This window comes from Coturnix japonica, chromosome 20 (genome assembly GCF_054131305.1).
Source record: "Coturnix japonica strain WE chromosome 20, WE-NBRP24, whole genome shotgun sequence".
Classification (NCBI taxonomy): Eukaryota; Metazoa; Chordata; class Aves; order Galliformes; family Phasianidae; genus Coturnix; species Coturnix japonica.
The window spans coordinates 7,829,252-7,857,123 of NC_140682.1; the positions used below are offsets into that span (position 1 = coordinate 7,829,252).

A 27,872-nucleotide genomic window follows, 5' to 3' on the forward strand; every position below is an offset into this window, starting at 1 on the left:
ATTCAGTGGTTGAGTTTCTTTGAAAACCGCTTCATATTTATGCATTTCACTACGTGGATTTCTTCAGAGGGATGTAGTGAGAGACAAATGTCTTTGTGCTCTGCTAGTAGTTATAGTCTTGTTTTCACGCGCTGTTGTCATGTATTACCTACTGGTATACACGGGCAGTTAGACCTAAGAATTCATTGTTTGATTTTTGTACAGGGAGCAACAGACCCCAAAAATTTTGCATTGAGAAAGTTGGAAAGGAAAACTGGTTACCTGGAAGTCACACCTGGTAAGTACGACGGATCAAACTCTGCTGTGGTTCTGTTCTTATGGATGGAAATCTACTTTGAGATTTTAGGAAGTGGGTGTGATATGGAAGTGTCTGAGACTGTGTGAAAGCAAAGCACTGGGCTATGGCAGTAAGCTCTGCTGAGTAATAGTTGAACTTCTGAAAAGCAGTTTTGTTGTGGAGCTGATTCCATTGTAAACGCCATGGATCTGCACACCACTAAAAACGTAAAGCTACTTTTAGTACTTAAGGTTGTCCTTTTTTTAAAGAGGGTTTTTTAAAGGGATTGATCTTTCATTATCACCACGCTCGATCTTGGCAATGAAAATAAATAGCCACGCTCATGCTCCCTCTTGGCTGGAGGAAATGTAGCTTCTGCTCAGTTTCTCAGTTACGCTGGTGCTTTGTGAAGATGCTCAGATTTTAAGTTTCAGATACAGAAGAGAGATTAGGTGAGACTTGTTACTAAATACATTGCCAGTTCTGGAAAGTTATCGCTGCTCAGGTGCTTGTTGTGCTTTAACTCTCACTTTCATAGACAAGTGCATGTCAAGATACAGGTGTTTTAGAGGGTACAAATGCAGTTTTCCTTCTGAACAGGACAGTTCATATGCCTGTGTTCCTAATGGATATTTGGTGGTTTAAACTGTTGTTCAATACTTAAGGTTTCTCTTTGTTTTCAGTTTCAATCGCTTGGACCTTCCAGCCTATAAGAATTATGAGCAGCTGAAGGAAAAGCTGTTATTTGCAACTGAAGAAACAGAAGGTTTGGGGCAGGAATAGCTGGGATTTGCACCTTGAAGAATGTGAACTCAGCGTGATGTTCTTCTTCGCTTCTTCTGCTTGTTGCACACTTCATAGTAAAGTAGACTTGACTTGGATTATTTAACAATAGTTGCGTGTAAGTAAATGGATGTTATCCTGAGGTTTTATCCATGTAAACTCTGGATTTCTACCGAGCACTTTCAGAAACCTTCTCACTGGCGGTGAAAGCTATCCTTGCTTCACAGTTTTACTAGGAGGAAGATCTGCCTATTCCAACGCACTGGATGGGTATTTTACCGTATACAGCTCAGAAGGAGAAGAAAAAAGCCTTATGAATATTCTGTTTATGTTAATTCTGACAGTGAAATCTAGTTATCTAACATATTTACAGGAGAGGTGAAATTAAACAGGATAATGCAAGATTAAGCTAAGACAACTAGTTTGTGTTCTGCATAATGATTTATGATTCACATAGGGTACCTAGACATGCTGTGGATGTATAAATATCACCCAAAAGGCTTTCAGCCCTGTATTTTTAAAACACAAAGCAGTTCTAATTGAAATAGCCTTAGCCCTAGTTCTATAGGGTACAGCTGTTGAATATTGTTATGGTTGAAATGTTTAGTTCAGGAAAAAGGCAGATGCTTGTATATATTTTTGCAGTCTCGGATTCCACTTACTCCATGTTTTCTTTCTTTAATTTAAGTGGCGTGTTTGTGTCTTTCCTGCTGTATTGGATGGGGAAAGTGGGCTGGATATCCCAAGCACCAGAACTTACTTTAATGTACCGCAAACAAAGAGTCAGCTGGGAAAAGCAGTCTGTGAAATGCTGCATTTGGCCAAACAGGAAAGTAAACCTGCTAGTGTGTTCAATTGGTGACGTTCTTGAAGTCTGAAATAATGTTTACTTACACGTTTTGCTTTGTAAGCCAACAAGTCTGTTGGTTTTTCTACATCATGTTCTATAGAAATAAAACGTTGTTCCTATGAACCATTGGTGCACTTTGCTGTTCTTTATGGGGATGTGGAGGAAACATCCCGTGGATGCTGTGGATAACCCCACAGCATCTGCTACCCCAGGTAATATTGGACTTCCAGCTGAGATGAATGACTTTACTGCTCCCGGCACTGCTTGAGCAACCTGGTCTGTGTGAATTCATGCTGAATAACAAATACATACTCGTATGTAGCTGCCAACTAATCCCGATTCTCAAACATGAAAGTAACTTCTGTTTCGTTGTTTGCCTTATGAAAATGACATGAAAAACTGAATGAGCTGCTGAGCTGCTGATGGACGAATTAACAAAGCCTTATTGCTCCAGGTAGCTCAGGTATTCCTATATGAAGCTGCACAGTAAATGCGTCATGTCTTCATCTGATCAAGCAGCAGGAGCTGATATTTTAATGTGTTTCTATTCCAGAAAAAAAAAAAAAAAAAAAAAGCCTGTTAAAATTGTCTTGTTTGCATCATTCTGACATGCTGTGCTCTGTCTGTGAATTCAGCTCTTGGTTCTGTTGGTATCTCCAGCCCCTGATTCTTGTGGTGTCTTCATTTTCTTCCAGCATCACTGTTTGTGTATTGCTCTATTGAACAAGGACATGAACAGGGATCAGCAGCACTGGATGGTAAAATACTGTATGAAGTTAATTGCGGAAATTTCACAGAATCACACAGAATCACAGAATTACCCGGGTTGGAAGGGACCTCAAGGATCATGTAGTTCCAACTCCCTGCCTGGCAGGGCCACCAAACATACACCTTTACTAGATCAGGTTGCCCAGGGTCCCGTCCAACCTTGTCTTGAACACCTCCAAGGACGGGGCATCCACAACTTCACTGGGCAGCCTGTTCCAGGACCTAACCACTCTTCTAGTAAAGAACTTTCCCCTAACATCCAACCTAAATCTTCCCTCCTTCAACTTAAAACCATTTCCCCTAGTCCTGCTATTATCAGCCCTTTCGAAGAGTTTACTCCCTTCCTGGGAGTAAGTTCCCTTCAGGTACTGAAAGGCTGCAATGAGGTCACCCCGCAACCTTCTCTTCTCCAGGCTGAACAAACCCAACTCCCTCAGCCTGTCCTCATAGGGGAGGTGCTCCAGCCCCCTGATCATCTTTGTGGCCCTCCTCTGGACCCTTTCCAAAATCTCCATATCTTTTTTGTACTGAGGGCTCCACACCTGGACACGGTACAACAGATGGGGCCTCACAAGAGCAGAGTAGAGAGGGACGATCACCTCCCTATCCCTGCTGACCACCCCTCTCCTGATGGAGCCCAGGATCCCATTTGCTTTCCGGGCTGCCAGAGCGCACTGCTGGCTCATGTTAACTTTCTCATCTATCAGGACCCCTAGGTCTTTTTCAGCCGAGCTGCTCTCAAGGACAACTCCTCCCAGCCTGTACAGGTGCTTGGGGTTCTTCCGGCCCAAGTGCAAAACCTTGCACTTTGCCGTGTTGAACCTCATTAGGTTCACCCGAGCCCAGCTTTCCAGCCTGTCAAGGTCCCTCTGAATGGCATCCGTTCCCTCCACCGTATCGACCGCACCACTCAGCTTGGTGTCATCAGCAAACTTGCTGAGGGTGCACTCCATTCCCTCATCGATGTCATTAATAAAGATGTTAAAGACCACCGGTCCCAAGACAGACCCTTGGGGGACACCGCTCGTTACCGGCCTCCACCTGGACATAGAGCCATTGACCACCACCCTCTGTCTGCGGCCTTTCAACCAATTGCTTATCCATCGAGTTGTCCACCCATCAAATCCACTTCCCTCCAATTTGGAGATGAGGATGTGATGGGGGACCATGTCAAAGGCCTTGCTCAGGTCCAGGTAAATGACAATTTCCTTGTATTGTAATTTCCAATAATCAGGAAACTGTTACAATATCTCTCTAAGTCAAATACTTTTATAAAATGACTCAAAGAGATGCTCGTCCTGTCGTTATTGGTTTGGTGTTACGAAGCACAAGTGTAGAAATGAAGGATTGAACTGCTGCTGGGGGTTGCAGGTAGGCTGGGTTTCTGTCGTGTGCTATTTCTGCCTGCTGGGGATGTGAGCGGGCGTTGGGCCCGAGCCCCGCTCGTGTTGGTCACAGCACAGGGGCTGTGGGAAACACTGGGAGAGCAGAGCAGGGAGAGCCGGGCTGTGTGCAGGCCAGGGCATGACATGGAACCTCGGCAGCTGCGCAGCTGCTGAGCTTTTCCCCCAGGTCTTCAGAGTCTCAGGTGATAAGGCTGTGCAGCAAAGCCAGCTGGGCACTGCTGATACTGCAGGCTTAGGGGATGAAGCCCTGCAGCACCTGCATGGCACTCCCTGTAGTCTGCCATCTTTATGTGCACAGCTGCTGTAGGTGTTGTTGGAGCAGTGGAGCGGCAGTGCGGTGCTGCAGGGCAGCTACACACCCCAGGGGCTCTTCATAGGCTGCAGTGATGTGACCCAAGTCCCACACTCACTTTCTTTCCCATTCCCAAGAATGACATACCAGTAGCAAAATGTTTTCCCCTTTTCCCAGTGTCCAAAGACAAAGATGAGGTGTCTTAGCAAGTGCACCAGCAATGTGTGGAGCAGAACCGCCGTGGGAGCCACTGTCACACCTGAGTTGATCCGTTTTAGGCTTCCCATGGAAATGTAGCATTTTGACTCTTCGTTAGTAAATCTTTGAGGTTGCATTTGTCTTGCTGTTGCAATGTCTGCTGCTTGCTCTTCATGCAGCTAGTCCATGTATTTGTTTATGTAGTCAGTGCTAGGGTTTGATTTAGACAGCTCCATCATCTTTCCAAGAGCTGCACCATGGTCGGCTGTGGAGAGAGGGTGAGTGGGAGGGGACACCTGTGTCCCACAGTGGCTCCTCCAGTCAGTGAAGGTCCTGAAATTGGTCTCTTCAGCTAATAGGGAGCTTTCCTCAGCTACCGTGTGTTTGGAAAGAGGAAGAGCAGTCCCAGGACCTTCAGCTGTGAGACTCTTCAGACGGACCTTGTGGAGACATCTGCAGGTGTAGTCTGGGATGGAATGGCTCCTGTTTGGCTCTTGTTACCCACGTGCAGCATGTGGTTATTGAGCTTATAAGGGAGCAACATAGGAAACAATCCTGTTCTCATCTACTACCTAATGCTAAGTCATTCCTCCTCACGGGGAAGTGACTAAGCATTGGTCCTGGGTGCTAGGAGAGGAATGTCAGATCTGAAACCAGTGTGAATGATGGACAGCCTTGTTAAACACAGGGCTGCTCTGCAGTGCAGAGGTGCTTGTGAGTTCAGAAGATACCTGCTGAAGGAGAACTGCTTTGCTGTTGGATGTCATCAAGCTGCAATCTGCCCGGGCAACAGCAAAACAGGCAGAGGTGTGTGCTCCAGACTGTGCCAGCCTTTGATTCTGTTCCTGAGGTGAGCTGCACTTTGCTTGCTGCAAATTCCAACTATATTTGTAGGAATTATTTCTATGAATAACACAATGGTGGTGTTTGAGTCGCAGACAGATGCAGCAGAGCCCTTTGCTCTGATCTTTTCAGGAACTCAAGCAGCTTTTTGCCATCCCCACCTGGAGCCATTGAAGCTTGCAGCCAAGAGCTGGACTCAGTGGTCCTCACAGGGACCCTCCAGCTCAGGAATTCTATCATTTTACAATCACTGAGCTTGGCAGACTTGCAAAGAGTGTGGATGTGACAGCAAGCAATTAGCATGGCCAGCATCAGGAACCCATGGTTATGAGCTTAGGGCTGGTTTAGGTTTGCCAAGCGGGGGGACTAATGCTGGGATCCTTCTCTCCGGCCTGGAGGCTCTCACACAGCAGCATGGTTCTGTGTTTGGCAGGTGGGTTGGACCCAGGCTGTGCAGGAATCAACTGGGCTCTGCTCCAGCTGCAGTCTGAGGGCCTTTGGCTGCAGCCAGCTGCTGTTCACACAGGGTACAGAAAGCTCCAGAGCCACACAAGGGCCTTTGGGCTCCAAGTGAAACCCCACAAGCTGAGGGGAAGGAAGTGAACATCACCAGAGGTGGTGACTGCACAGCACTGATGTGTGGTGACAGACCGGGGTGGGCGGTGAAGTTGGGAAGACCAAGAATGAAAGATGGGAAAAGCAGCTGAATTTAAAGGAAGAGATGTGAAACCAACAGGATCATCACCCTGTAATGGCCAGCCCAAACAAGGGACGTTTTGACCAGCGACTGCTCCGGTCCACTTAACAAAAGCCACAAAACCATTCCATAAACTTAGAAGAACTGCTCAAAGCCACAAGCTACAGGTTCTGGAGGAGAGCAGGACCTTTGCCCTGCAGTCAGCAGCAGTTTCAGACACACCAAAGCCGACACTGGTTTGCTTCCGTATCTCTTGTGGGACGGCCCCAGCCAAATCATCCCTTCTGGTCTGAGGATGAGGAGGGTCAGATCCTTTCAGAGCACCAAACCCGGCAGCCAACCTCATCACCAAACAAGCAGCCAGGATCCAAACTCCAGCACTCTCCATTCATCATCCCACTTCCTCGCTGCAGTCAGTCCAATACTTCATGAGATTCAGAAGCAAACAAAATCAATACAGTCATCTTGATCCCTGCAGGAACACGCTGTGAGCAACAGAACACCTTCCTGGAAGAACTACCTCCGTGAACAGAGGCAGCGACCACCTCCTCCCCTCCTACAGCCTCATTGCTTTCTCCTTAAGTATCACCACACGGAGCCTTGACCCTCCCTGGCACCCAGGCACCAAAGGGCTCTTTTCATGTTTTTTACACCAGGCTGGGAAAGAATCTTGGCTTCAAAACTTCCAGAGCAGCAAGAAGGAAGTATTGGTTCTTTTCACAGACAGCCTTGGCTCTTCCGCTGCTGCCAGTGGGGAACATCAGCAGAGAGCATCTCTAAAGCAGAGAGAAGCACATGTATGAGAATGAAAGAAAATTAGGTCTGAGCAGGATTAATAGGGATTTAATTGAACTATGTGAACTGGAACTCGGGTCACGAGCTGCTTACGAGCCTGCCTTAAGGGATCATGCAGCTTGCACTGGAGGAGCACAAGGATGCACTGTGAACGGGACAGCATGTGGTCAGAGAGGGAGACCTGCCTGAACAGTCAAAAATGGAAGAGAAAAACTGCTTGAGATAGATGCCTGGGAATTTGAGGACTTACCACACAGTCTTTCTTTCCTTTCCTCTTCTGGGGAGGGAACCAAGTAACACCAGCCAGAGCTCACCCAGCTCACCGCTCCTCCTGCAGTCCAAGTGGCTGCCAGGCAGCTCCCTGCTACAGCTACACTTGCCATGGGGCCTACAGAAATCCCCACTATCAATCGACTGAATCCCCATCTAATCCCCCGATCCTGTTAACAAACACTGCCTTTATTTTGCTATCTCCATGGGGGCTCTTGGAGCCAACATCCCTCATGAGAGGCAAATTAATTAAGACATTGCACCGTTTCCTCTTTTCAGGAAGGTGGAGGTGTTCTGGCAGACATTTTGCTGCTTCCAAGTCAAGCACAGACTCACGCATGCCTGAAAGTTTGAGCCAACCACCCTCACACAGATAGAAGGAGCTGAAAGGCCTCCCCTAAACACGTCACTCTCGTGAACAGGCCATGGATGTCCCTGTGTTTCTACAGAGCTCAAGAAGCTTTCATAGTAAACAGAAAGAGGCAGCATGACTTTTAAAAAGTTACTTTTGTTTTAATTTGAAACAAAGATTATATGTAATTGGTGTGAGATATTTTTGTCATGTTTCTTTGTCCTGAGATCTCCAAGCAACTTCGGAGTGCTTTTGTCTCGCATGCTTTGTTCTGTTCTCCTCATGCTGCCCACCTGACTCATCCACCGACAGCAAGGGAGAGAAGCAAACGCAGTCCTTCTCACACTGATGGTTCCAGCAAATGTGCTGCTAGTCTTCTGGTAGAGAACAGACACAGCACAGCACTGCTGCTGGACCTGGGCTCACAATGCATTTGTCAATTGAGGATGGCAGTCTGTGTATGCAAAAGGATGGCAGACTTGCAGCCCCACCACAGAACCCTTTTCTTCAAAGCCACTGTAAGCTCTGGGGCACCTAACACATCAGGTTCTCCTCCCGTTGACTCATTCGTGATCAAACAAACCAAGCTGTGAGCTGGCATCAGGAAGCTCCAGATGCCTTACAGAGACTCTGTGGCTACGACACCACCTCTCTCCAGACCCTTCTAGCCATATTTCAGGCTAACACTAGACCGTCCCTGGCCCTGAAGAGACAGACCCTAAAGGAATGCAGTGTCTTCAGCTCTTGCCATATATCAAGTCCCAAATAGGTGAAGTCCTCTTTGCTGCTAATGCATTGGAAGCCCTTCCCTTCCAGCTTCCCTAGTTCCAATCTGCAGTCCACGAAAGGGAAAGCACAGCCATGCCTGAAAAACAGACCACGCAGTCCGTTGCCTTTGGTGCACTTCTGAGGAAGCATTCCAGGAGATTCTGCTGTCCTTTGTGCCTTCCTGCTCAAGCCCTTATCGCTTCTTTTTGCTTTCCTTGGCTTTCTTGCTCAGCTGAGCAGCACTTGCCTTGGGTTTCTTCACCATCTCCCAGGTCTTAGACTCAAAGCCAACCAAGTCCTACAAGAATCAATTTGGAAACAGTCAGGGAGCTTTCTAACAACGTGCTGATGCCCAGCTCATTTCGGGCATTTATGTGAAAGCAAAAATACGTAAGTGCTGGGTATCTCCGCTGGAATGCATCTATATCAGGCTGAGCCTACATTTAGTAAGACTTGAGCAGCACCATCCCTGCTTCCTCTGCATGTGTTTCTGGATAAGTGTGAATCCACACACAGCCTGTTACCACAGAGGTTGTTATAAGCTTAAGTGCTTAAATCAGGCTTTGTAGAGAAAAAACACCCCCATTTTAACAGCAGGACAAAAACCAACACTAAACAACAATTACTCACACCAGAAAAAGATATCACAGAATCACCAGCATGTATTGAACCACTGAAAAGGTATTTCTGCTAAATTTTCATCCTTATCACGTGCGAGACAAAAGGTAAGCCTCAAAACAGCAGTCAGAATGTCACAGTCAGAGCCTTTACACCAAGACCAAAATCCAGGCAGGGCACCGAAGGCAAAGCTCTCTTCACCTGGACTAACAAGGAATCCTAAGCTACAAAGCTTGTTTCCTTCAGGGCAGATGACAGATCATATTTCAGCCATGGGAAATAAAGTCTAGTTATCTGGTAAAGACACGAGGGAACAGTGCCAGTCTCATTGGAGAAAGCGCACACACACAGATTGCCTCCTTTCATTAAATGCATTTGAGTCTAAATATTGCTTTAGCATCTTGGGTTCTAGCAGTCAGAGCTTGCCAACTGGAAAAGGACACACAGAAAACGGCAGAGCAAGATGTGCTAGCTTCAAGCTTCCAACACAGAGCACCAGATAATAGAGGGGCAGACACGCATCTGACAGTATCCTTTAATCAAAGAGTCCTGTTCAATCATCTCTAAAGTCAATGGGCTATTACGGTTCACATCTGTGTGGCTTCCCAAGGAAAGTGAGTTGGCTGCCTTTCCAAAGGCTGTAATCAGTGCATGGGGAGCTGCGAGGCTCTGCAGAAACAGAGCAACAAGCAGCTATTACTCAGGTTTGTAGATTGGTGCTGCTGAGAAGTGAACACTGATGCCTTCTGCTGTTCAAACCAAGGTAGTCTCCAAAGCCTGAAGCCTCTAAAACTAAGAAGCTCATCTGTACCTGAACCTAAGCATCATTCCTACGAAATGGAGAGTGTCTCTTTTGTTTATTGTCATGTGAATTCATCACATGCACAGGAAATCATGGGGACAGTGCATATACAGAGAAAATAAGAAATAGAGCATACAAACAACCTAAACACAAACAAGTTTGTCAGTTCTATCGCATTAATAGGACGAATGAGGGCCAGAAACCACACATCAAACAAAGCAGTCATCATTCTCAAAGAACAAGCTCTAGATATACAGTATCTACAGAAGTACAGAATAGAGACAAGCTCAAGGCGCAGGGACACCTTTCTTCCTCCCACGCTGCTTTTGTTTCTCTCAGCCCTCGGAGAATAAGGGATGCTCACAGTTCATCACCAGCAGTTCCAGATGGGCTGAAAGGCCACCAGTTGGGAACACCAACACGGAAACGTGGGACAAGCAGCTCCATTTCCAGGAGGGACGTGAAGCCAACCACATCAGGACCCTGAGATTGCCAGCCTGAGCCAGGCACATTTTGAGCAGCTAATGAAAGAGGTAGCACCACCATTCAAATGTTTGTTTTGCTTTTATTTGCAATAGAGAGATGCAAAATGCATCAAAAATACATTTCAATATGAAATCAAATAGTTGGGATACTGGTAATGACTAAAGACAAAGCTTCCTTAGTTCCTCTCCGCAGTCCATGAAAGGGAAAGCACGGCCAGGCCTGAAAACCAGACCATGCAGTGTGTGTCCTTTGGTGCACCTCTGAGGAAGCGTTCCAGGTGATTCTGCTGTCCTTTGTGCCTTCCTGCTCAAGCCCTTATTGTTTCTTTTTGCTTTCCTTCTTGCTTCTCAGCTGAGCAGCACTTGCCTTGGGTTTCTTCACCATCTCCCACGTCTTAGACTCAAAACCCTCTGAGTCCTGCAAGAAGCAATTGGGAAACAGTCAGGGAGCTTTCTAACAACTGGCTGACAGCTGCTTTGGGAGCTCAAGTCACCTGACCGAGCAGCTTTGGGAGACCAGCACAGGAAATCGCCTTCCTGACCTCGGGGCACATTAGAAACTCCACATCTGTCAAGTTCCCAAAAAACCCATGCAAACCAGAGCCTAAAGTCCTCTCTAGCAAGGCGGTCCATGCTGGGAGGGTGGACCCTCTGCCTGGCAGCTCATAGGGCGCAGCAGCAGCTGCAGGATAGGATGAGCTGGCAGCTCAAGGCTGCTGGCGTGCAGAAGGAAGGACAGAACCAAGTGCGGCACTCTCAGCAGTGCTGGGGCACACTGCCGTAGGCAACAGCTACAGGCAGTTCCCTCCCAGCAGACTGCCTGAGCATTCCTATCAATCTCACACAGCGCTACTTACTGCCTTTGGGGACTTGAAAGCTGGCAGGATGATGGCCAGCACACACAGGAGCTAGAAAAGGGCTCCAAACAAGAGTCTGTAGCGCAGCATGTTCTCCAATATCGTGGGCTCGGGGATCTCAGGTGGTGAGAAATGCAGTTCAGCAGCCATAGCGCAGACAGCTGCTGCTCCACTGCTCTCACAGAGGCTGCGTGCTGTAAGGGGGGAAAAAGGCATCATTAGTCTCAGGCACTGCAATGGGGTTACTTCCTGCGAGCAAACATTTCCAGGCTGACTTAGAGAGGTGCTGGGAAGATATCCAGGGCCTACTGACCCGAGAACAAAGAGGGACAGCAAACTTGCTGTCATGGTTTTGTAATTTTGTAATTTTGCTATCAGTATTCCACATCATAACATCATGTAAAGTATGGATACTTCTATTGAATGTGCAGTCCACAGAAGAAGACTACATATCCCAGAGAACAACAGGGTTAATGATAAGTCACGGGACCAGGACGCTGTATAATCTCGTTCCCAGGCTGGAGTGCCCTCCTTCTTCTCTCGAACTTCTCGGAGAGTGGGAAGCGTTCCAGCCGTGTCGCCTAGAGTTCACAGTAGGCCTCTCGGTTTTTGGGGACTCTCTCTCTCTCTGTTTCGTTCAATTTGTTAGCCTCAATTATATTATATTGTGTTATCTTGTATTTCGGAATTATATTTAGTAAAATAATTTTTTCCTCCTTAGATTGTCGCTGTTTTATCCCACTCCCTTTTTCCCCCTCCTTTCCGGGCCCCGGGAGGGGGGCCCACGGGGTGGCTTCCCCTGTCACGGGCATAGGTAAATCTAAGTAACCCGTGACAAGATGTCTTATATGCTTGATCTCCAACCCACCCCCCACTCAGGAGAAAGATCCCCCTCTTACACCCTACCATCTTGCTGCATTCTAATGTTGTCATCAGCCTTCAACTTGTTGTCATCTTTGTACCACTGGCTCTGAACCTCATCGTGTGAAATCTCACAGACAAAAGATGCACTCCCATATTCATTCACTTCCACATCTTCCAGTGGTTTAACAATCTTGATATCTCCAGCTGTGAAACAGTAGAGATATATTTGTCAGGGTATTTCCAGAACTGAGTGCAGCATCTTTTCCTTACACATATTTGCATAGAAAATAAGTAGGATTATGTTTTATTCTAAACCATCATCCATTCCTGAGTCATTTCCCTTTTCAACACAGTCAATGCATTATTGCCCTTGAACTTAAAGATAGACTTACTAGCTACAATGGAGCTCCCTGCAAACAGTTTTCATGGAAACCAGAATCTCATTTATTCTAAAACCTTTCAAGCAAAATTAAGGGTAGAAAAACAATAGAACTGACTGAATCTTTAAGGTCATTTAGTTCCAATCCCCCTGCTATAGGCAGGGACACCTCCCTCCAGACCAACTCTTCTCCTCAGGGTCAAGGCTTCTCTCAAATCATTCTCCTCTAAGCCTGTGCCTGTGCTTGGGATTGCCCTGACCCAGGTGCAGGGCCTTGGACTTGGCCACACTCAAGTTCATGAGGCTGCCAAGGGCCCACCTCTCCAGCCTGTCCAGGTCCCTCTGGGTACCATCCCTTCCCTCTAGCACATCAACAGCACCACTCAGCTTGGTGTCATCTGCAAACTTGCTGAGGCTGCATTTGATTCCACTGTCCATGTTGCCTACAAAAATGTTAAATAACACTGGTCCCAACACCACCCTCCACCTGGACACTGAGCTATTGACTGCAGCTCTCTGAGTATGACCATCCAGACAGTTCCCTATCCTGCAACTGGTCCATCCATCAAAACCATTTTTCTCCACTTTGGTGACCAGGATGTCATGCAGGACAGGATCAAATGCGCTGCACAAGTCCAAGTAGATTATGTCAGTTGCTCTCCCATTATCCACTGATGCTGTTACTCCATTATGAAAGGCCACCAAGTTTGTCAGGCATGGCTTGACTTTGAGGAAGCCATATTGGTTACAACCATCACCTCATCTTTATTTTCCAAACTATGCCAAGGAGAAATAGACAGAACTCTACAATGTCGTGTCACTACAAACCTGTCTGAATCATTGGCTTCTCTGCATGCTCATCACTAGTCTCTCCTTAGCTTGTGTGCCCACAATGTATGGGGAATGTCAGCCACAAATCTTACCTAGGGGACATCTTTGCTTCAAAGTCCCTTGAACATCACACAATCCCTTTTAACTCTCCAGGTCTGCACTTCTTTATGTCAGAATCAGACCATATTTCTGTGCTGCTATTTCCCTTTCCTTCTGAAGGGCCTGGATACAACTTGGATTAACCTCAGGAGCAGAGTTCCTGCATAAAACCGCCTGTACTGAAACAGCAACTCAACCTGGTTGCAGACTGAGAGAGAAAATGAGAGTTCACCGCCTGTGAATAATGAGACTTCTCTTATTTCCCTGGGAAGTAATGCCCACTTTTTTACTTTGACAGAGCTCCTTCCCATCCTAGAAGGGAAAATATCAAGTCAAATCTACATTAGTCCTTCCATCTCTGCACTGGGCAAAGGCAGCCTTCAGATCTATGCTTAATTCACCCAATTCCCTAGAATTAATGGAACTGTACTTACTGGAACATATGCTGAAGCTTAAGCACAGTGCAGTGTTTTCAACATGTAGGAATGGCTATAGAACATGCATAAATTCTGGCTGACATATGACAGCTTAAAGCACTGCAGAGGACTGTTAACAAGCTCGTTTGGACATCACCTTGAATAAATGACGTTATCCCCAAGTAAGGGAAGGAACAGCTGAGCACCGGGGAGGAACACAAAGGGCCAGAGCAAATTCTCACACTGTCAGGTGCAAAGAAAACTGAGATTTCACCCTAACACCCAGTTCACAACAAGGCTACAAAATCCTGGCTGAGAATTTCTGAATGCTCACCAGTTGTTTCCAGCTCGAAGGTCATCTTCTGGCCAGCAGCCTCGCAGATGTATTCTCCAGCATCATTCCTCCCCAGCTGCTCCACAACCAGACGCCGTGTTTTGCCCACAGATTCCATTCTGAACTTTCTGGAGGAGGCAAGCAGTCTTCCATCCTTGTACCATTTTACTTCGGTTGGATCCTGTGCTACTTCACAGCTGAGGGAGGCACTTGCTGCCAGGGCAGCACTCACCTCTTTCTGCACCTTCTCCTGGTTTATAAACACAGGTTTTGGCTCTGAGGGAAGAAAAGAAAAACAGAAGGACTGAAATGAGACCATCTTGCAGGTTTGTATGTACAGGTTGGAACAGGTTTAGGTTACCACTTGTGCCCAAACTAATAGCCTTCATAGAGAATATCAGCTCTTCTGTTGAAACAAAGTGTCAAATCTAGGCAAGAAAGAACCTAAGAACTGAAGGAACCAAGAGGGTCCTTGAACACCAGTCCCATGGTTGCAAGTCACTATGCAAACATATTGAACCCAAAAGAACATCTGACCTGCAGGCAACCAAAACCTGAGTTCCTTTTGCTTAAGACCCACTGTGAAACATCAAAACACATAAACATGTGATAGTCAAACCACTGGCTGCCTTTTCATGACCCAGAACAGTACTCCTGGCTTCCTGAACAGACTCCTCATGGCCTCTACCATTGCCACAACTGTGACTGTCAAAGGCACAAAGGAAATATGCTCACCAACACAGTCCTTTGTTCTTTGTGTGTGATTTGCAGATATCTATCTTACTTTGAGCTCTGGGAATAGTCAGCTCTACCAGGTCTCTTACTGTGAGTAGCAGACTCACCTATCCAGATGCAGCCTCCAACATAAAGGCATAGTAAAAAGGCAGTGTACTACTAGGAGAAGTTCCTGCTGCTCCTGCCATGAAAGGCTGCACGTAGAACATGCACTCCAGCCTCACTGCACATACTTATCTTAGTCAAATGTTTCGGTGAACAAGAATTACAGTTTGGGATCTCAGGCACAGGAGAGATTTGAATAATATCTTGAATATTGCTTCCATTGTACATATATCAGTAATTATTATTCTACAGACAGACTGAAACAGGTCTTTGTGCCATACTAAATCCAAATACTTGCTACAAACCCAGGCAATCAAGTATAGGGGAAAAACCTCAGCACAGACTACTGCAACTGGATCACTGTATAACAGAAACTAGATTTTACTTTACTGATCTCTGCTGTATTTCAGACAACACCTGTCTTACCTGTGACATGAATCTTGAAGGTGAGTTTCTGGCCAGCAGCCTCGCAGCTGTACTCCCCTGCACCTTTCTTCTCCACCTGGCTCACCACCAGCCGACGCTGTTTGCCCTCTGACTCAGCCTTGAACTTCTTGCTCGAGGTGATCAGTTTCCCCTCCTTGTACCACTTCACCTCCGTCTTCTCCTGGGCCACCTCGCAGCTCAGCATGGCATTTTCTGTTGGTGCAGCCTTCATCTCCTTCTGCACCTTCTCCTTGTTGATAAAAGCATCTTCTGCTTCTGGAATTGAAGGCAAATTGGCACATTTAAGACATGAATCTTTTCTACACAGCCTTCCCCAAATGCCCAAATTAGTCTTTGGACTGTACCGTTGAGGACAGCTTTCCCACTCACATTTCCTGACAGTGCTATGAACTGAATGCCAACATCTGAACTATATCAATTGCCAGTGAAGAACTTCCTCCCTGCCAGACCAAAACAGCTTAGATAGCCCTAAACTTGTTTTCATTTCCACCAGTATCATGTTCCAAAATCTTCAAAAATTAAAAAACACCACTTTCCCCACTGTCCAGCAGCACACCAGCATACGCAGTCATTGAAAAGTCTGTTTCATACAAGGGGACAGGCATTAAATTGTCCAAACAAGCTGACAGCTGTAAGTTGCTTTGCCAGCAAAAGCCAGGTGAGGGTCAAGGTTAAATTCTGTTTGTGATTAAGTCATAGTGAGGAAATGTATTTTTCTCACCTACTTATTTCTGAAAAAAGTTCTAATATCTCCTGAGTTTTCAGAGGCAGTAATAAAATGGTTTCCCCTATGGAATCATAGAACGGTTTGGGTATAGAAGGAAGCTTTAAAGATCATCCAGTCCAACCTCTTGCCGTGGTCAGGGACATCATTCACTAAATGAGGCTGCCCAGGGTCCCCATCCAGCCTGGCCTTGGACACTCCCAATGATGAGTCACCCACAACCTGCACTGGACAATCTGTTCCAGTGTATCACCACCCTCATCATAAAGAACTTTTCTCATGTCCAAACTGAGTCTACCCTCTTCACTTTTGAAACCATTGCCCCTTCTTATGTTGCTATAGACCCTGGTAAAAAGCCTTTTTCCACTTTCTTATCAGACTCTCCTCATAAATAGAACGCCTGTCTTCCTCCATTTTGGAAAGAAAAGCACCAGCTTGAAGCCTTTCTATTTTTAAGCATTTCTTTTGTACCTGCTATAGAGAAGAAAACAAAAGACAATATGGGAAAACCTTTTTAGTTGCAGGTTTCTTTAATTTAATAGAAACCACCAATGCCGCCGTCTAGCATTGTGACCAAATGCTGTCTCTGAGACTATTTAGGAAGAAGCATTTGCAGGGGTGTGCTTGTGCCCTGAAGATATCTTTAATATTCTTTAATTTCCCCTGAAATTATTGACTTCTCATTTTGCTATCATTGCATCTACTTGAGATCCCCAGGGAAATTCCCGAATTATTTCCAGCCTGTCTTAAGCTGAGGCTACCCAAGTCCTCTGCGTTCATAGCTTCAGAAGGCAAACAGAAAACTATATGAATTAAACAGAATTTAAGCACCGTCTACATCACTGAATGCTGGGGTTGAATGTGTCAAACCACTTAACTTTCCCCTCCTTCTTTGTTGGGGGGTTCAATACAGTCGAAACAATTTCTCTCACCTGTGACATCAATCCTGAAGGTGAGTTTCTGGCCAGCAGCCTCGCAGCTGTACTCCCCTGCATCTTTCTTCTCCACCTGGCTCACCACCAGCCGACGCTGTTTGCCCTCTGACTCCACCCTGAACTTCTTGCTCGAGGTGATCAGTTTCCCCTCCTTGTACCACTTCACCTCCGTCTTCTCCTGGGCCACCTCGCAGCTCAGCGTGGCATTTTCTGTTGGTGCAGCCTTCACCTCCTTCTGCACCTTCTGCTTGTTGATAAAGGCATCCTCTGCTTCTGGAACTGGAAAACATTGGGTAAAATATACATTAGATATGAACAACTTGTGACTGGAAGACATTAAAAGTTGCTTCTATGTTGTATTGGACCATTTCCTGGAGAAACTCTGCTTCACAGTGTTTGTCACACATTATAATGCATCCTCAGCACAGTCCCTGTGGTCATCCCATTCCTCTGGGTAGTCTTTGCTATCAGCTAGGACTCCTAATTTTCAGATTTCTTCTAATGAAGACAATGACAGCTCTTCATCTGTCTGTCTTTTTGATATTGCTCCACTCTGCACTGGATATCAGCTAAGTACAGCTCAATTATGAAGACCTCAAAATCAGGATACCATCCATAGAAATTTAAGAGCAGAAAACCATCTTTTGACTCTACCCTATGGTAATGATATAGCCCTTAATATGGTGAATATTTGGCCTACATTAGATTTTGTAGCTCGGTTTTATGCATAAAGCATGGTTTTCTACTCTCAGCAACCCCTGATTCTTTAGAGAACTGGCTGAGGTCATCTCCTCTTAATACCTAACACATATAGAAGAAAGAGTTTAAAGCCCACCTTACCCTTTGTGTCAACAAATGGAGTTAGCATCAGAAAGATAGCAAGTGTAATTAGTTAGGCATACACACTTCAGTTAAGGTGATTCAGTTAATCACTTTGCTAAGTGGGATCGATTGATACATTGAATCTTTTATTGATTACTTTAATGACTGTTTTATCTGGTTCTCCTTTTACCAACAACTGCTTGCTGAGAGCATTCATGCTAGTTCCTATTTGAGGCGTGGGAGAACAGATAAACCCTAAATAAATGGGCTTCCATTTCTATTCCATGGTTTGCCCTACAAAAGGCTGTACAAGTGCAGAATATTTCTGACGCACTTACATCATGGACTTCTCTAGTGCTAGTCAGCTTCTAACAGCAGAGCAATTTTGAATAAGCTTCCTATGCTTGTTTGGGTCCCAGGAAAGATCCCAGGGTCCTGATGTTGATACCAAGACAGAGGCTCCAAGCATGAATGCAGGACTAGCAGGTGTGAGGGGGATTGACATTGCCTTTTATTTGCAGTGCAGACATGGAAGACCACTCATTCAGATCATTCATGCAAGCATATTCAGGCATACCCAGCTCAGGTGACCGGGAAGGCTCCTGCTCCCCAGCAGTCATGGCAAACCCTTCCATGACCTGTCCCCCATCTCCTTCCTCCCCGCTGTCACTCTGTGAAGCCTTCTGCTGCCATCCCTTTCCCTTCCTTCATGACCTTCTCCTCTGCATGCTGTCTGAATTCTGAGTGGCAGCAGCTGCCCAGGAGGGTAAGTTCAGCTCAAGTTGCTGTGCTGCTGACCGTTGCAGTACGTGCAATCCCAGGATTCACACCACAGCTCTACCACCAGCACTGCAGTCCACTGAAGGCGAGGGAGCAGGGCAGCAAGCCAATGCAAGAATGCAGTTGATACACTCTACATTTGATCTCCCTGCTTGTATTGACTGCAGAAGCATCATTCTCTCCGCCCATCTTCAACAGCCCCTGTTTTGACTGATGATTTTCAGGGGAGGTTCAAGTTGGATGTTAAGAAAAACTTCTTCTGAAGAGGAATGGTGATGTGGTGGCACAGCTTTGCAGGGAGGTGGTGGGGTCACCATCCCTGGAAGTGTTCAATAAACATGGAGATGTGGCACTGAGGGACGTGGGCAGTGTGCATGGTGGGATGGGTTGAGGCTGGATGTGGGGATCTTTGTGGTCTTTTCCAACCGCAATGATTTGATGAAGATCAGAAGGCTTGCTTATTAGCAAGACAACAAACATGGCCTAGACCACCCAGGTGATGCAAAACTTCTCACAAATGCAATGGAGCTTTGGCCCACTTCAAATAAGGATTTCAGCATGCACCACAAATACTGAGATAATGAGATGGCAGAATCAGCCCTTTTTACTCTAGTTTTCTATAGGTTTCCAAGGTGTGCAGCACTTGTTTCTTTTAAGCAAGAAGGTCTAATCTGCGTCCCATAATGCTCAACACTCAGCACCTAACATTCAACATGTCCTTAAAATGGGATTGTTCTGTGGTACCAGTGGAACCCTGGGGTAGAGGAACCCTGAAAAGCTTTCTGAGTGCAATGGTAAGAGGACAAATTAAGACTCAGAAAGCCATTGCACTTTGGGAGAAGCTAGTAAGATGAGGATTTCTGTAGTGAAAGAGCCAACCACTCCAAGAGTACTCATAATCCCTCCTGACTTTCACACCACATCATTTTGCAGTGAGTGCTGGACTTGCACGTCATGTTACAGTGGTACACATGAGAAATACAGCAACGGTAGCTAGGCAAGCACTCCCCACGTATGGCAGAGGAGGAGGTATTACATTACCCTGTGCAGCCATGAGCTCATCTGGTCTGAAAGAGAACAGAAAACCTTTGGTTTCTGAGGCAAACAGCTAATAATAGCCCTCAGCTAGCAAAATTCAAGTGTAAAAGCACTACATTTCTGGGTTTTCTCCCTACACCTCTGCAATAAGACGTGGGCTGGCTTTGGCTGCTGAGGATTAACTTGGTAGATTCCAGCTGTTGCCATAGTCTTTCTGTCATCGTTCATATTTCATTTTCTCTGACAGATACCTCCCAAATCTACCCTTTCTGTAATCCACTATTTGCTGAAACTGCCAATTTCCTGAGCCAAAAGCATGAGCTACACAACTCATGGAACAGATCCAAAGGCCCCAGAATCACATCCACATGGTGTGGGAACAGTAAGAGCTGATAGTTTAGAGTCTACACCGCAGGCAGCAGCAAAACTGTCTACTACAGGAGCAGAGATATATTGCACACCAGGGACTGAAGGAGCAGAATGCCCCAAGATGGAGAGAGCAAAGACTGCAACCTTTACAAGGGAACAGAACGCAAGCTATGCCCTGCAAGGACACCAGGTCTGTGTGAGCAGAAAGGCAGTAGACTCCCAGTACAGTTGCTCCTCCACATAGCTGATCAAATGCCAAACCTTGACCAGGATTAAGCTCCAGTGTGTTCACTGCCATAAGAAAGAAGAGGAGAAAACAGATTCCCTGTCCTGATCAGCTCAGAATACAAGATGAGAACTGTAAAGTTAACAGAGAACAAGCTGACTTACGAGCAAAAACCAGCAGAGTGCAGCTACAAATAAAACAGAAGACAAACCCTCGTCATCAGCCAGCTCACTAATGGTCACTCAGAATGCAGCTGATGTGCCCATGGCTATCTGGAGTCTAAGTTAAAATTTACCGGATCTTGTGCAAAATATACTAACACCAGAGCAATCTCTACTGCAGCTGGAGTGAGAGATCTGCTTCCGTGCTAAACTCTCAGACTTATGAGAAACGTACAATTAGAAAAGTATCAATGGATTCATGACTGGTCATTACATTTACAGAACATGGAACGAATGGTCGTCAACGTGGGATTCAACACCTGCATGCACAACTGAACCTCCTCCCTTATCTTTTTTTCTTCTCATGTCTCTCTACATTTCCAGTAAATCAGAAGGGAACGGCCCTCTAGAACAGGCTGCCCAAGGAGACTGTGGATGCTCCATCCCTGCAGGCATTCAAGTCCAGGCTGGATGTGGTTCTGGGCAGCCTGGGCTGCTGGTTGGCAACCCTGCACATAGGAAGAAGGGGGTTGGAACTGGATGAGCACTGTGGGCCTTTGCAACCCAGGCCATTTATGAGTCTGATTAGTGGCATTTTCCACCTAATTGTGTCATTCAAATTTTGTAACCAGATCTGTTCAAACACCTCCCCTTTTCTCACTCCTTGCATGCCTGGTGTGTTCTTGCACTGTAACCCTGCAGACACCAGCTGACTACAAGAGCTGCACAAGTTACCCTCCTTGCCTATTGTTTGTTGCAGCAATTCATTCCTGGATGTAAAAGCACATGTAGAAAAGTGTAGCTATGACACTAGATGACAAAGAAAGTCCTATAGCCAAAGTGTTTTGCACCAGAGAGGCTGTAAGTTGATCCTCCAAATGCAAGACACACAAAATGAAGCGTTCCTTTATCTCCGGGATTTCAAGCATTTTCTCACCTCTGACTTTCACTTGGAATGTTGCTTTGTCATCTTTTGTTTCACAGCTGTAGCTCCCTTGGTCTTTCAGGGTCACATTTTTGACCATGAGCTTGCGGTGCGTCCCCTGGGAGATGATGGTTGTCCTCTGGTCCTGCTTCACCTCTGTTTGATCTTTCTTCCATACGACAGCTCCGCTTGCAGCTGACACCTCACACACCAGCTCCAGGTCTTCAGAAGGACTGACTGATATTTCTGGAGTCGTTTTGGGCTTGTTGACAAAATTAATGGCTTCATCTGAAGAAAAAAAGAGAAAGTGGTTTACATCCTGACTCAGGCCTACTCAGCACAGCATTAAGATACAGTTAGAGCTGATTGTAATGTCTCTGCTCATTACATTTGGGTGATCGAGTATCACCTGTGGAGGTACTCACATACAAATGTCTGCTTGATTCTCCTGTGTAAGGAAAGAGTAAGTTCTATGCAGACAGTTCTTATTTCTTTTAATCAATTCTGTATTCTGCACGTGTTCTTCTGAAGCTAAAATGAAGGCAGATAAGTAACGTGTTTGCAATACATGAACAAACCTATTCAACACCTTGTCTCTAAGCTAACAAGCAGCGTTTGATGAGCACATCAGTATTTCATGCCCTTCATTCCATCCAGACAGAACCTGCCCAAGGAGCAAGCTGATGGCTGTCAGCTACAGGCAGACCTAGCTTAGTATTGCATTTCTTAGAGCAACAACTGTTGCTTTCAGTCACTGAATACACCAAGGCCAATTGCTATGCCAAGCACATTTATGGCATCAGTGAACAAATAATTTGTTAAAAATTGTAATAGACAGGAGCCATCTATTCTTTTATAACTAGGTGACCAAAGAAGAACAGTCCCTCTAGAGTCAAGCTGTGAACAACTAATAGCACCAACCAATATCACATAGACAGATTACTTCCCTGCCCTAAGACCGTCTTGTGACCATTTGGTGCTATTAATTAAGCCCTCTTGATGGCATTTTGTCTGAGCCATGTGACATTTTGTGATAGGAGTTACTGCTAGTGTTCCCTTAACCCTACACCAAAGTAGGAGGTATCCATTCTCAGGGAATCATGCAGGCTTCCTCTGTATTTGATGCTCAGAGACAGCCCCAGAACTTTTTAAATCTTAGCTTAGCTCTCATCCAATAATGTTCATCAAACAGTGCAACTTGTCTTTTGGGGATGCCTTTGTTCTGCATCCACCAGTTCCAACGGAGTCTTCTCGGCTTGTTTTAGATCAGTTTTTTAACAGATAAAGAAAGGGGCTTTGAATTACAAAGTGAAATTGCAGAATGCATGATTCTCAACCAAACAGAACAGGAGGTGGGATGCAGGGTGAATACCTGAGCCAACACCACCTGCAAGCAATCCTTCAGTATCTTAGGAATCTCTAGCCATCTCAAATCCAGTTTTGTACTTGATCTATCATCTCTGCTGAGTTTTTAGCTAGCTGATGGTGAGCATCATGGTGGTGATGGGTGAGCAGTCGGACTAGAGGGTCTTAATCAACCTTAAGGATCCTGTGATCAGAGGAACGTGAATGTGCTGTTAAAGGTCACAAGCGCTGCACTGCAGCATGAGCATACACAGCGAAAGGCTTTCAGTAGAGCTTCAGTTCATAAATGAGGACTGGGTTATGGAAAATAGGCTCAAGATAGAAACCAGAAAACAGATCTTAACGCCAGGTTCTGTGAATGCAGCCAGCTGAATTTCACAGATCTTGAATTTCAATGACAATTTCTTGTGTTATTTTACCCTCCAGCTCCACCCTGAACAGGAACATGTCAGTGACAAGCATTACTCCTCCAGGCTTGACCTGACAGTGCTTTACTTGTACTATGAGCTAATGCCAGGAAGAGCAGGAAAAGAGTTTCATCCACGTGCCTTCTCCTTCCTTAGTAAAACCAGTGTGAAACTGCAGCCACGTCAGGCTGAAGGAGACGTCTCAGATGTCCTGCCTGGATGCAGGAGGTCACGTGTCAGAGGATGTCTGGCACGTCAAGTCTCATGGCAGTGCAGTGCATGACAAACTGCAACAACACTTTCCTGTGGGCTCCTTTGGGCACGAGGCCCAGCGGGTGACACACCTCTGGCTGCAGCTCTTCAGAGCCTCCCAGCAGCCACGTGATGCCCATGGGAGAGACACAGCTGACCCGCACAGCAGATGATTTACCAGCTAGCTCTGGTTTACAGCAAGAGAAGATACAAGTGGCGATGCTGAATGGTGAAATACTGCGAGTGTGTGGCATGGGTATAAGATTGGTGAGCCTGAGGATGTTCAAAGTCAGGCTGGACAGGGCTCAGAGCACCTGATGGAGCTGCAGTGCCCCTGTTCATTGCGGGGGGAGTCCAACTAGCTGACCCTTAAGAGTCTCTTCCCTATCTATGAGATACACGAAAGCTGATTCTGCAGTAACCAAGCTACCAACAGCAGTTGTTTGTCTTACAGTTTGCCAACACAGATTTTAAAATAACAGCATTGATTACTCATTTGATAGTCACATTACAGTGCAAAGCACATGGAAACAACCATCAGCGAATTCAATTAATTCTGGGGGCAGACCTGCCAGTATGAAATATTATGCTAACATGACAAAGAGAGAGAAGAAAAGCAAAATTAAGACTAGCTGAAAAACCTTGGCAGGAAGTTCTTTTCTCCATAAATTTAGTCCCATTATTCAATTCTGTTGGGAGCTGTCTCCATGTCTCTCTGGAGTTTGTTCTTTGAGAAGAAGCAATTAAGTAAGCTCTCCAATGCCAAAGCGCATACACTACTCTAGGGCTTTGTTGTTTCTCCATGGACCAAGAAGGGTGACAAGCCAGCAGAATATGATAAAGAGCCTCATGCATACTCAGTGGAAAAAAAAAAAAGGCAATTGTTGCTGGGAAGAAGGTGCATTTGCATTTGTGTCATCTGCAGAGGGTACTGCAGAATTGGAAAGTCTTCCACTGGAGCAAACAAAGGGCTCTCATTTATTGCAATCAAGGCCCAGCGTGTGGATCTCAGAGATCAGACCTACACCCTGCAGCAAAACAGAGACCTGCGTGGGAAAGTTCAGTTTCTCTCTCCATCTGTGTCAGAAAAAGCCCACCATGGAATGACAGCTAAGTAAACATCCCTGTGACTCTTCACAGGTCTCTTCTACATTTGGGATCACTGCTAAAAAAAGAGCATTTTACATCATCTCTCGTGGCCACCCTGAGAGAAGAGCAGGAAGGCTGGGATGCTCTTTTTCCTATCTTTCCCTTGATTTCCTCTATATCTTAGGGACGAATCACAGGACAGAACACAGAAATCAAATGGCTCTACAAAGCAGATTGGCCAGTTCAAGTCAAAACAGCCATTGAAAACACCCCAGATGCTGTCTGACAACAGCTGGACTGTCGGGGAGTCAGGTGAATGCAGTCTGCTGGCCCTGGGCAGGAGGAGCACAGCCCAGACTGTCACATACCTTTCACTGAAAGCTGATAGAGCATTTTATCCCCCTCACAGATGCACTGACAACTTCCAGCATCATCCATTGAGTCGTTGTGAATTTTCAGGGTGTGTTTCTTCCCCACAATTTGCAGTTCATATTTTTCACTGGCCTTGAGCTCTTTCCCATCCTTCATCCACTCCACAGTAGCACCTGTGTCTGAAAGCTCAGCCTGCAGTTTGGCTTCCTCACGCAGCTGAGCGGAGATCTTTTCTACATCTTTGCTCTTCTTGGTAAATCTCACTGCAGCACCTGTCAGGAGCAAAGGCCTCGTTATTTCAATTGATATCAGGCTAACGTGGTCAATATTTACCGCAAGATCTCTGAAAAAGTATCACCTTCTGTTCCTGCACTCATCATTGTGTCAGTGCTGAGCAATTCAAGATATTTCATTTGGTCTTCTTGCCGGATTTACTAAGTAAAAATCAACCAAACATCTCCTTCTACTGATTAAGAATGCTCTAAACATGCTTCTGCAGAGGTTTCCACCCAATGACAAACAGCTCCTCCCATCATGAACCTTTTTTGTTCTATTTCTCATGCAAAGCTGATTGATAGAGATATTATTGGAATGACTGCTCCCCTACTTCTAAACTATTCCAGTGCAATCAGAAAAGGCTGTCTGAACCTGGAGCTGAAAGTACTGCTCTATGGTGATGCAGTGGTAAACCTGCTGACTGAATGCACTGGCCAATAGCTGTGAACTGCAGACATTCATCAGCTGGCATGAAGCAATCTGGTTCAGATACCAAGCAGCTGGGTAGATTGGCTTACCCTACACTCAGTGCTATCATGTTTAGGTCATTACCAGGACTCACGTCAGTCCATGGGATGCAATTTCAGGTATTTGGTACAGGCAGTGAATGCCTGCAGCCCCAGTTCTAATCATCAGATCACAGCAACTCTGCCTTGACTGTAAGAGGAAAGGAGAAGGATCAAAGCAAATACCTCTCACTCTCATCTTGCTGCTGACATCAACATTTTTGGCAACAAATTTCACTTCTGCTCCATCAGTGTTCTTGGTGACGTTCTTTATGATTAGGCTGTGAGTAGTTTGGGTTCTCTTGATGATGCAGATCTCGCTTTCCTGTAAGACTTTACAGTTGAGGTACCAAGTGCCGCAACACGTTGTTGTAAGGTCAATAGTAAACATGGCATCCCCTCCAGGTACAGCTTCACCAGTTGTTAGGGGGGATTTCACAACCAGGACTGGTCCTGAGGAAGAACAACATGGATGTCTTAATGCTCTTTAGATGCAAGTCTGGTATCTCATTTAGAGATGGAAGATTAAATCATAGGTACATTTCTACTTCTCCCTTTGCATGAGTGCTAGAAGAAGCACTTCTGTGCTTAAGATCTGTTACAGAAAGTTCTGCCTCTTGCACATGTGAGATATCAAAAGATAAGGATATTCATGTCTCTGTCACAGAAATAGAACTTGTATCACTTTAGTGGTAGCTGGAGGTTGATAGGAGATAGGAGAACTAAGAATAAAGGAAAGCCTTTGGTGTGTTAATGCACTACTATCCTTAAAGTCAAAGGAAACATCTTTAGGGAACTAACACAGCTGCTCATGGGGTTTTTGTGCTTACCAAGGTGCACGCTCCCTGGGAATTCCAGAGACGGGCTCTGTCCATGCGCATTGACTGCAGACACTCAGAACTGATCATCAGCCTCTGCAGACAGATTTACAGCCCCTGCACAGCTCTATATAACAGTCTTATAGAACTACCTCTAGTAGAAGCAATCTCCACACAGAGATCCTTTCCCAGCACACTCTGACGTGGGGGGGGGGCAAAACGGGGAGGGAGCCACATACACACACAGTGCCGGGGGGGGCCCGTAACTGACCCCCACCCATCCTTTAAAGGGGTGGGGGGTCCGTTTTAATGGGGGGGGGGCCGAGACCACCTTCACCACCCCCCCATCCCCACCCCATCCTTTAAAAGGGGGGTGTCCATTTTGGTGGGGGGGGGTGGCAGTGACAATCTCCCCCCCACCCCATTGTTTAAAGGAGGGGGGGTCCGAGACCACCCCCCCCCACCCCATCTTTTAAGGGGGGGGGGTCAGGGGCTCATGTGGGGCAGCACATCGTGCACAACTTTGGGGGGGGGGGCCTTTAAAAGGGGGGGGCTACAAAAAGCATAGCTCTCAACTATAGATGGGATTGGGGGGGGCTCAATCGATGGGGGGGGCCCCTTCATGCAGGGGGGGCACAGCGTAAAGCAGCGGCTTTGAGGGGGGGGGTTGGGGCTGTTTGGCGTTCCCTATAGCGCTGCCCCCCCCGTCATTAACCCCCCCGCTTTATCCTTACGGCTGAGCCCCCCCCCGACAGCTCCCCATTCATCTTGATGGGGGGGGGGTTTGTCACACGACCCCGGCGCGGCTTACGGCACATCGTCGACCCCACCCCCACCCCCCATAACTCCACCCGGGGGGGGAGGGGGCGATGTGGTGAGTGGGGGGGGGGGTTCCGGAGGTGGGGGTGAGCAAAGCGCAATATGGGGGGGGGGGGGGGTCCTATAACTAGAGGGCAGCGGCTGCACAAAGAGCCCGCGGGGGTCGGAGAGCAGCACTTTGGCTGGGGGGGGGGGGGGGCCACGGGGTCCGGGGGTAATGCTGCCCCACCCCCTCCCCCACCCCCCACTGCCGACCCCCCCCCCCCGCGTTGCCCCCCCGCCCCAACGTCAGCTCCTGCGGCAGCTCCTCGTCGCTCTCCTCCTCCTCTTCCTCGTCTGGGGGGTCAATATGTGGGGGGGGGGGCCTCCCATCGGGCAGCGGCAGCTCCGCCGGCTCCGATTGGCTGAGCCGCAGTGCGCGGGAGCGGCTGTTGTGTGCCGGTCGGTGGAGGGGCGGCTCTTCATGGAGCTGCCCCGCCCCAACAACAGCCTGAATGAGATCCTGGAGTCCCAGACGCTGGAGGATGAGCTGGGAAAGAGCAGAGGCTCCCCACAGAAGGGCAAATCACGTCTGATAACGTGAGTGTGGAGCACAGCCAGCCCCTTCCTCACATGTGTGGGGCTTCCACGTTCCTCTGTGCCCATTGCAGTGTGCCACCCCAATCCTGCTGCCCAGCCAGGAGTGGATGGGATGAGCAGGTTGGGATGCACAGAGCA

General features: G+C 46.8%; 2 protein-coding genes and 1 long non-coding RNA gene across 3 annotated transcripts in view; all 3 read right to left on the bottom strand.

Moving 5' to 3' along the window:
• Nucleotides 1-27,872, bottom strand: part of LOC146757518 (rho GTPase-activating protein 32-like) — a 218,196-nt gene that overhangs the window by 85,502 nt on the left and 104,822 nt on the right. The gene's annotated exons all lie outside the window — the stretch shown is intronic.
• On the bottom strand, nt 10,265-14,317 carry LOC146757528 (myosin-binding protein C, cardiac-type-like). Its single transcript, XM_085520736.1, has 4 exons — nt 13,985-14,317; nt 11,968-12,129; nt 11,062-11,255; nt 10,265-10,622 (listed from the first exon to the last, which is right to left on the bottom strand). The coding sequence occupies exons 1-3, from the start codon at nt 14,301-14,303 to the stop codon at nt 11,113-11,115; spliced, it is 624 nt and encodes a 207-aa protein (XP_085376862.1). The 5' UTR covers nt 14,304-14,317; the 3' UTR covers nt 10,265-10,622; nt 11,062-11,112.
• Nucleotides 24,714-26,772, bottom strand: LOC146757529 (uncharacterized). The gene is made up of 3 exons (XR_014936129.1): nt 26,349-26,772; nt 25,705-25,971; nt 24,714-25,008 (listed from the first exon to the last, which is right to left on the bottom strand). It is a non-coding gene; the product is annotated as an uncharacterized LOC146757529 (long non-coding RNA).

Coding starts and splice junctions, on each gene's coding strand:
- LOC146757528 (XM_085520736.1), bottom strand. CDS start 14,303: ATGGTCTCATTTCAGTCCTTCTGTTTTTCTTTTCTTCCCTCAGAGCCA. Junction 12,130..13,984: donor CTTCGAGCTGGAAACAACTG/GTGAGCATTCAG, acceptor ACTGTTTCACAG/CTGGAGATATCAAGATTGTT. Junction 11,256..11,967: donor CATTAGAATGCAGCAAGATG/GTAGGGTGTAAG, acceptor CCCCCCTTACAG/CACGCAGCCTCTGTGAGAGC.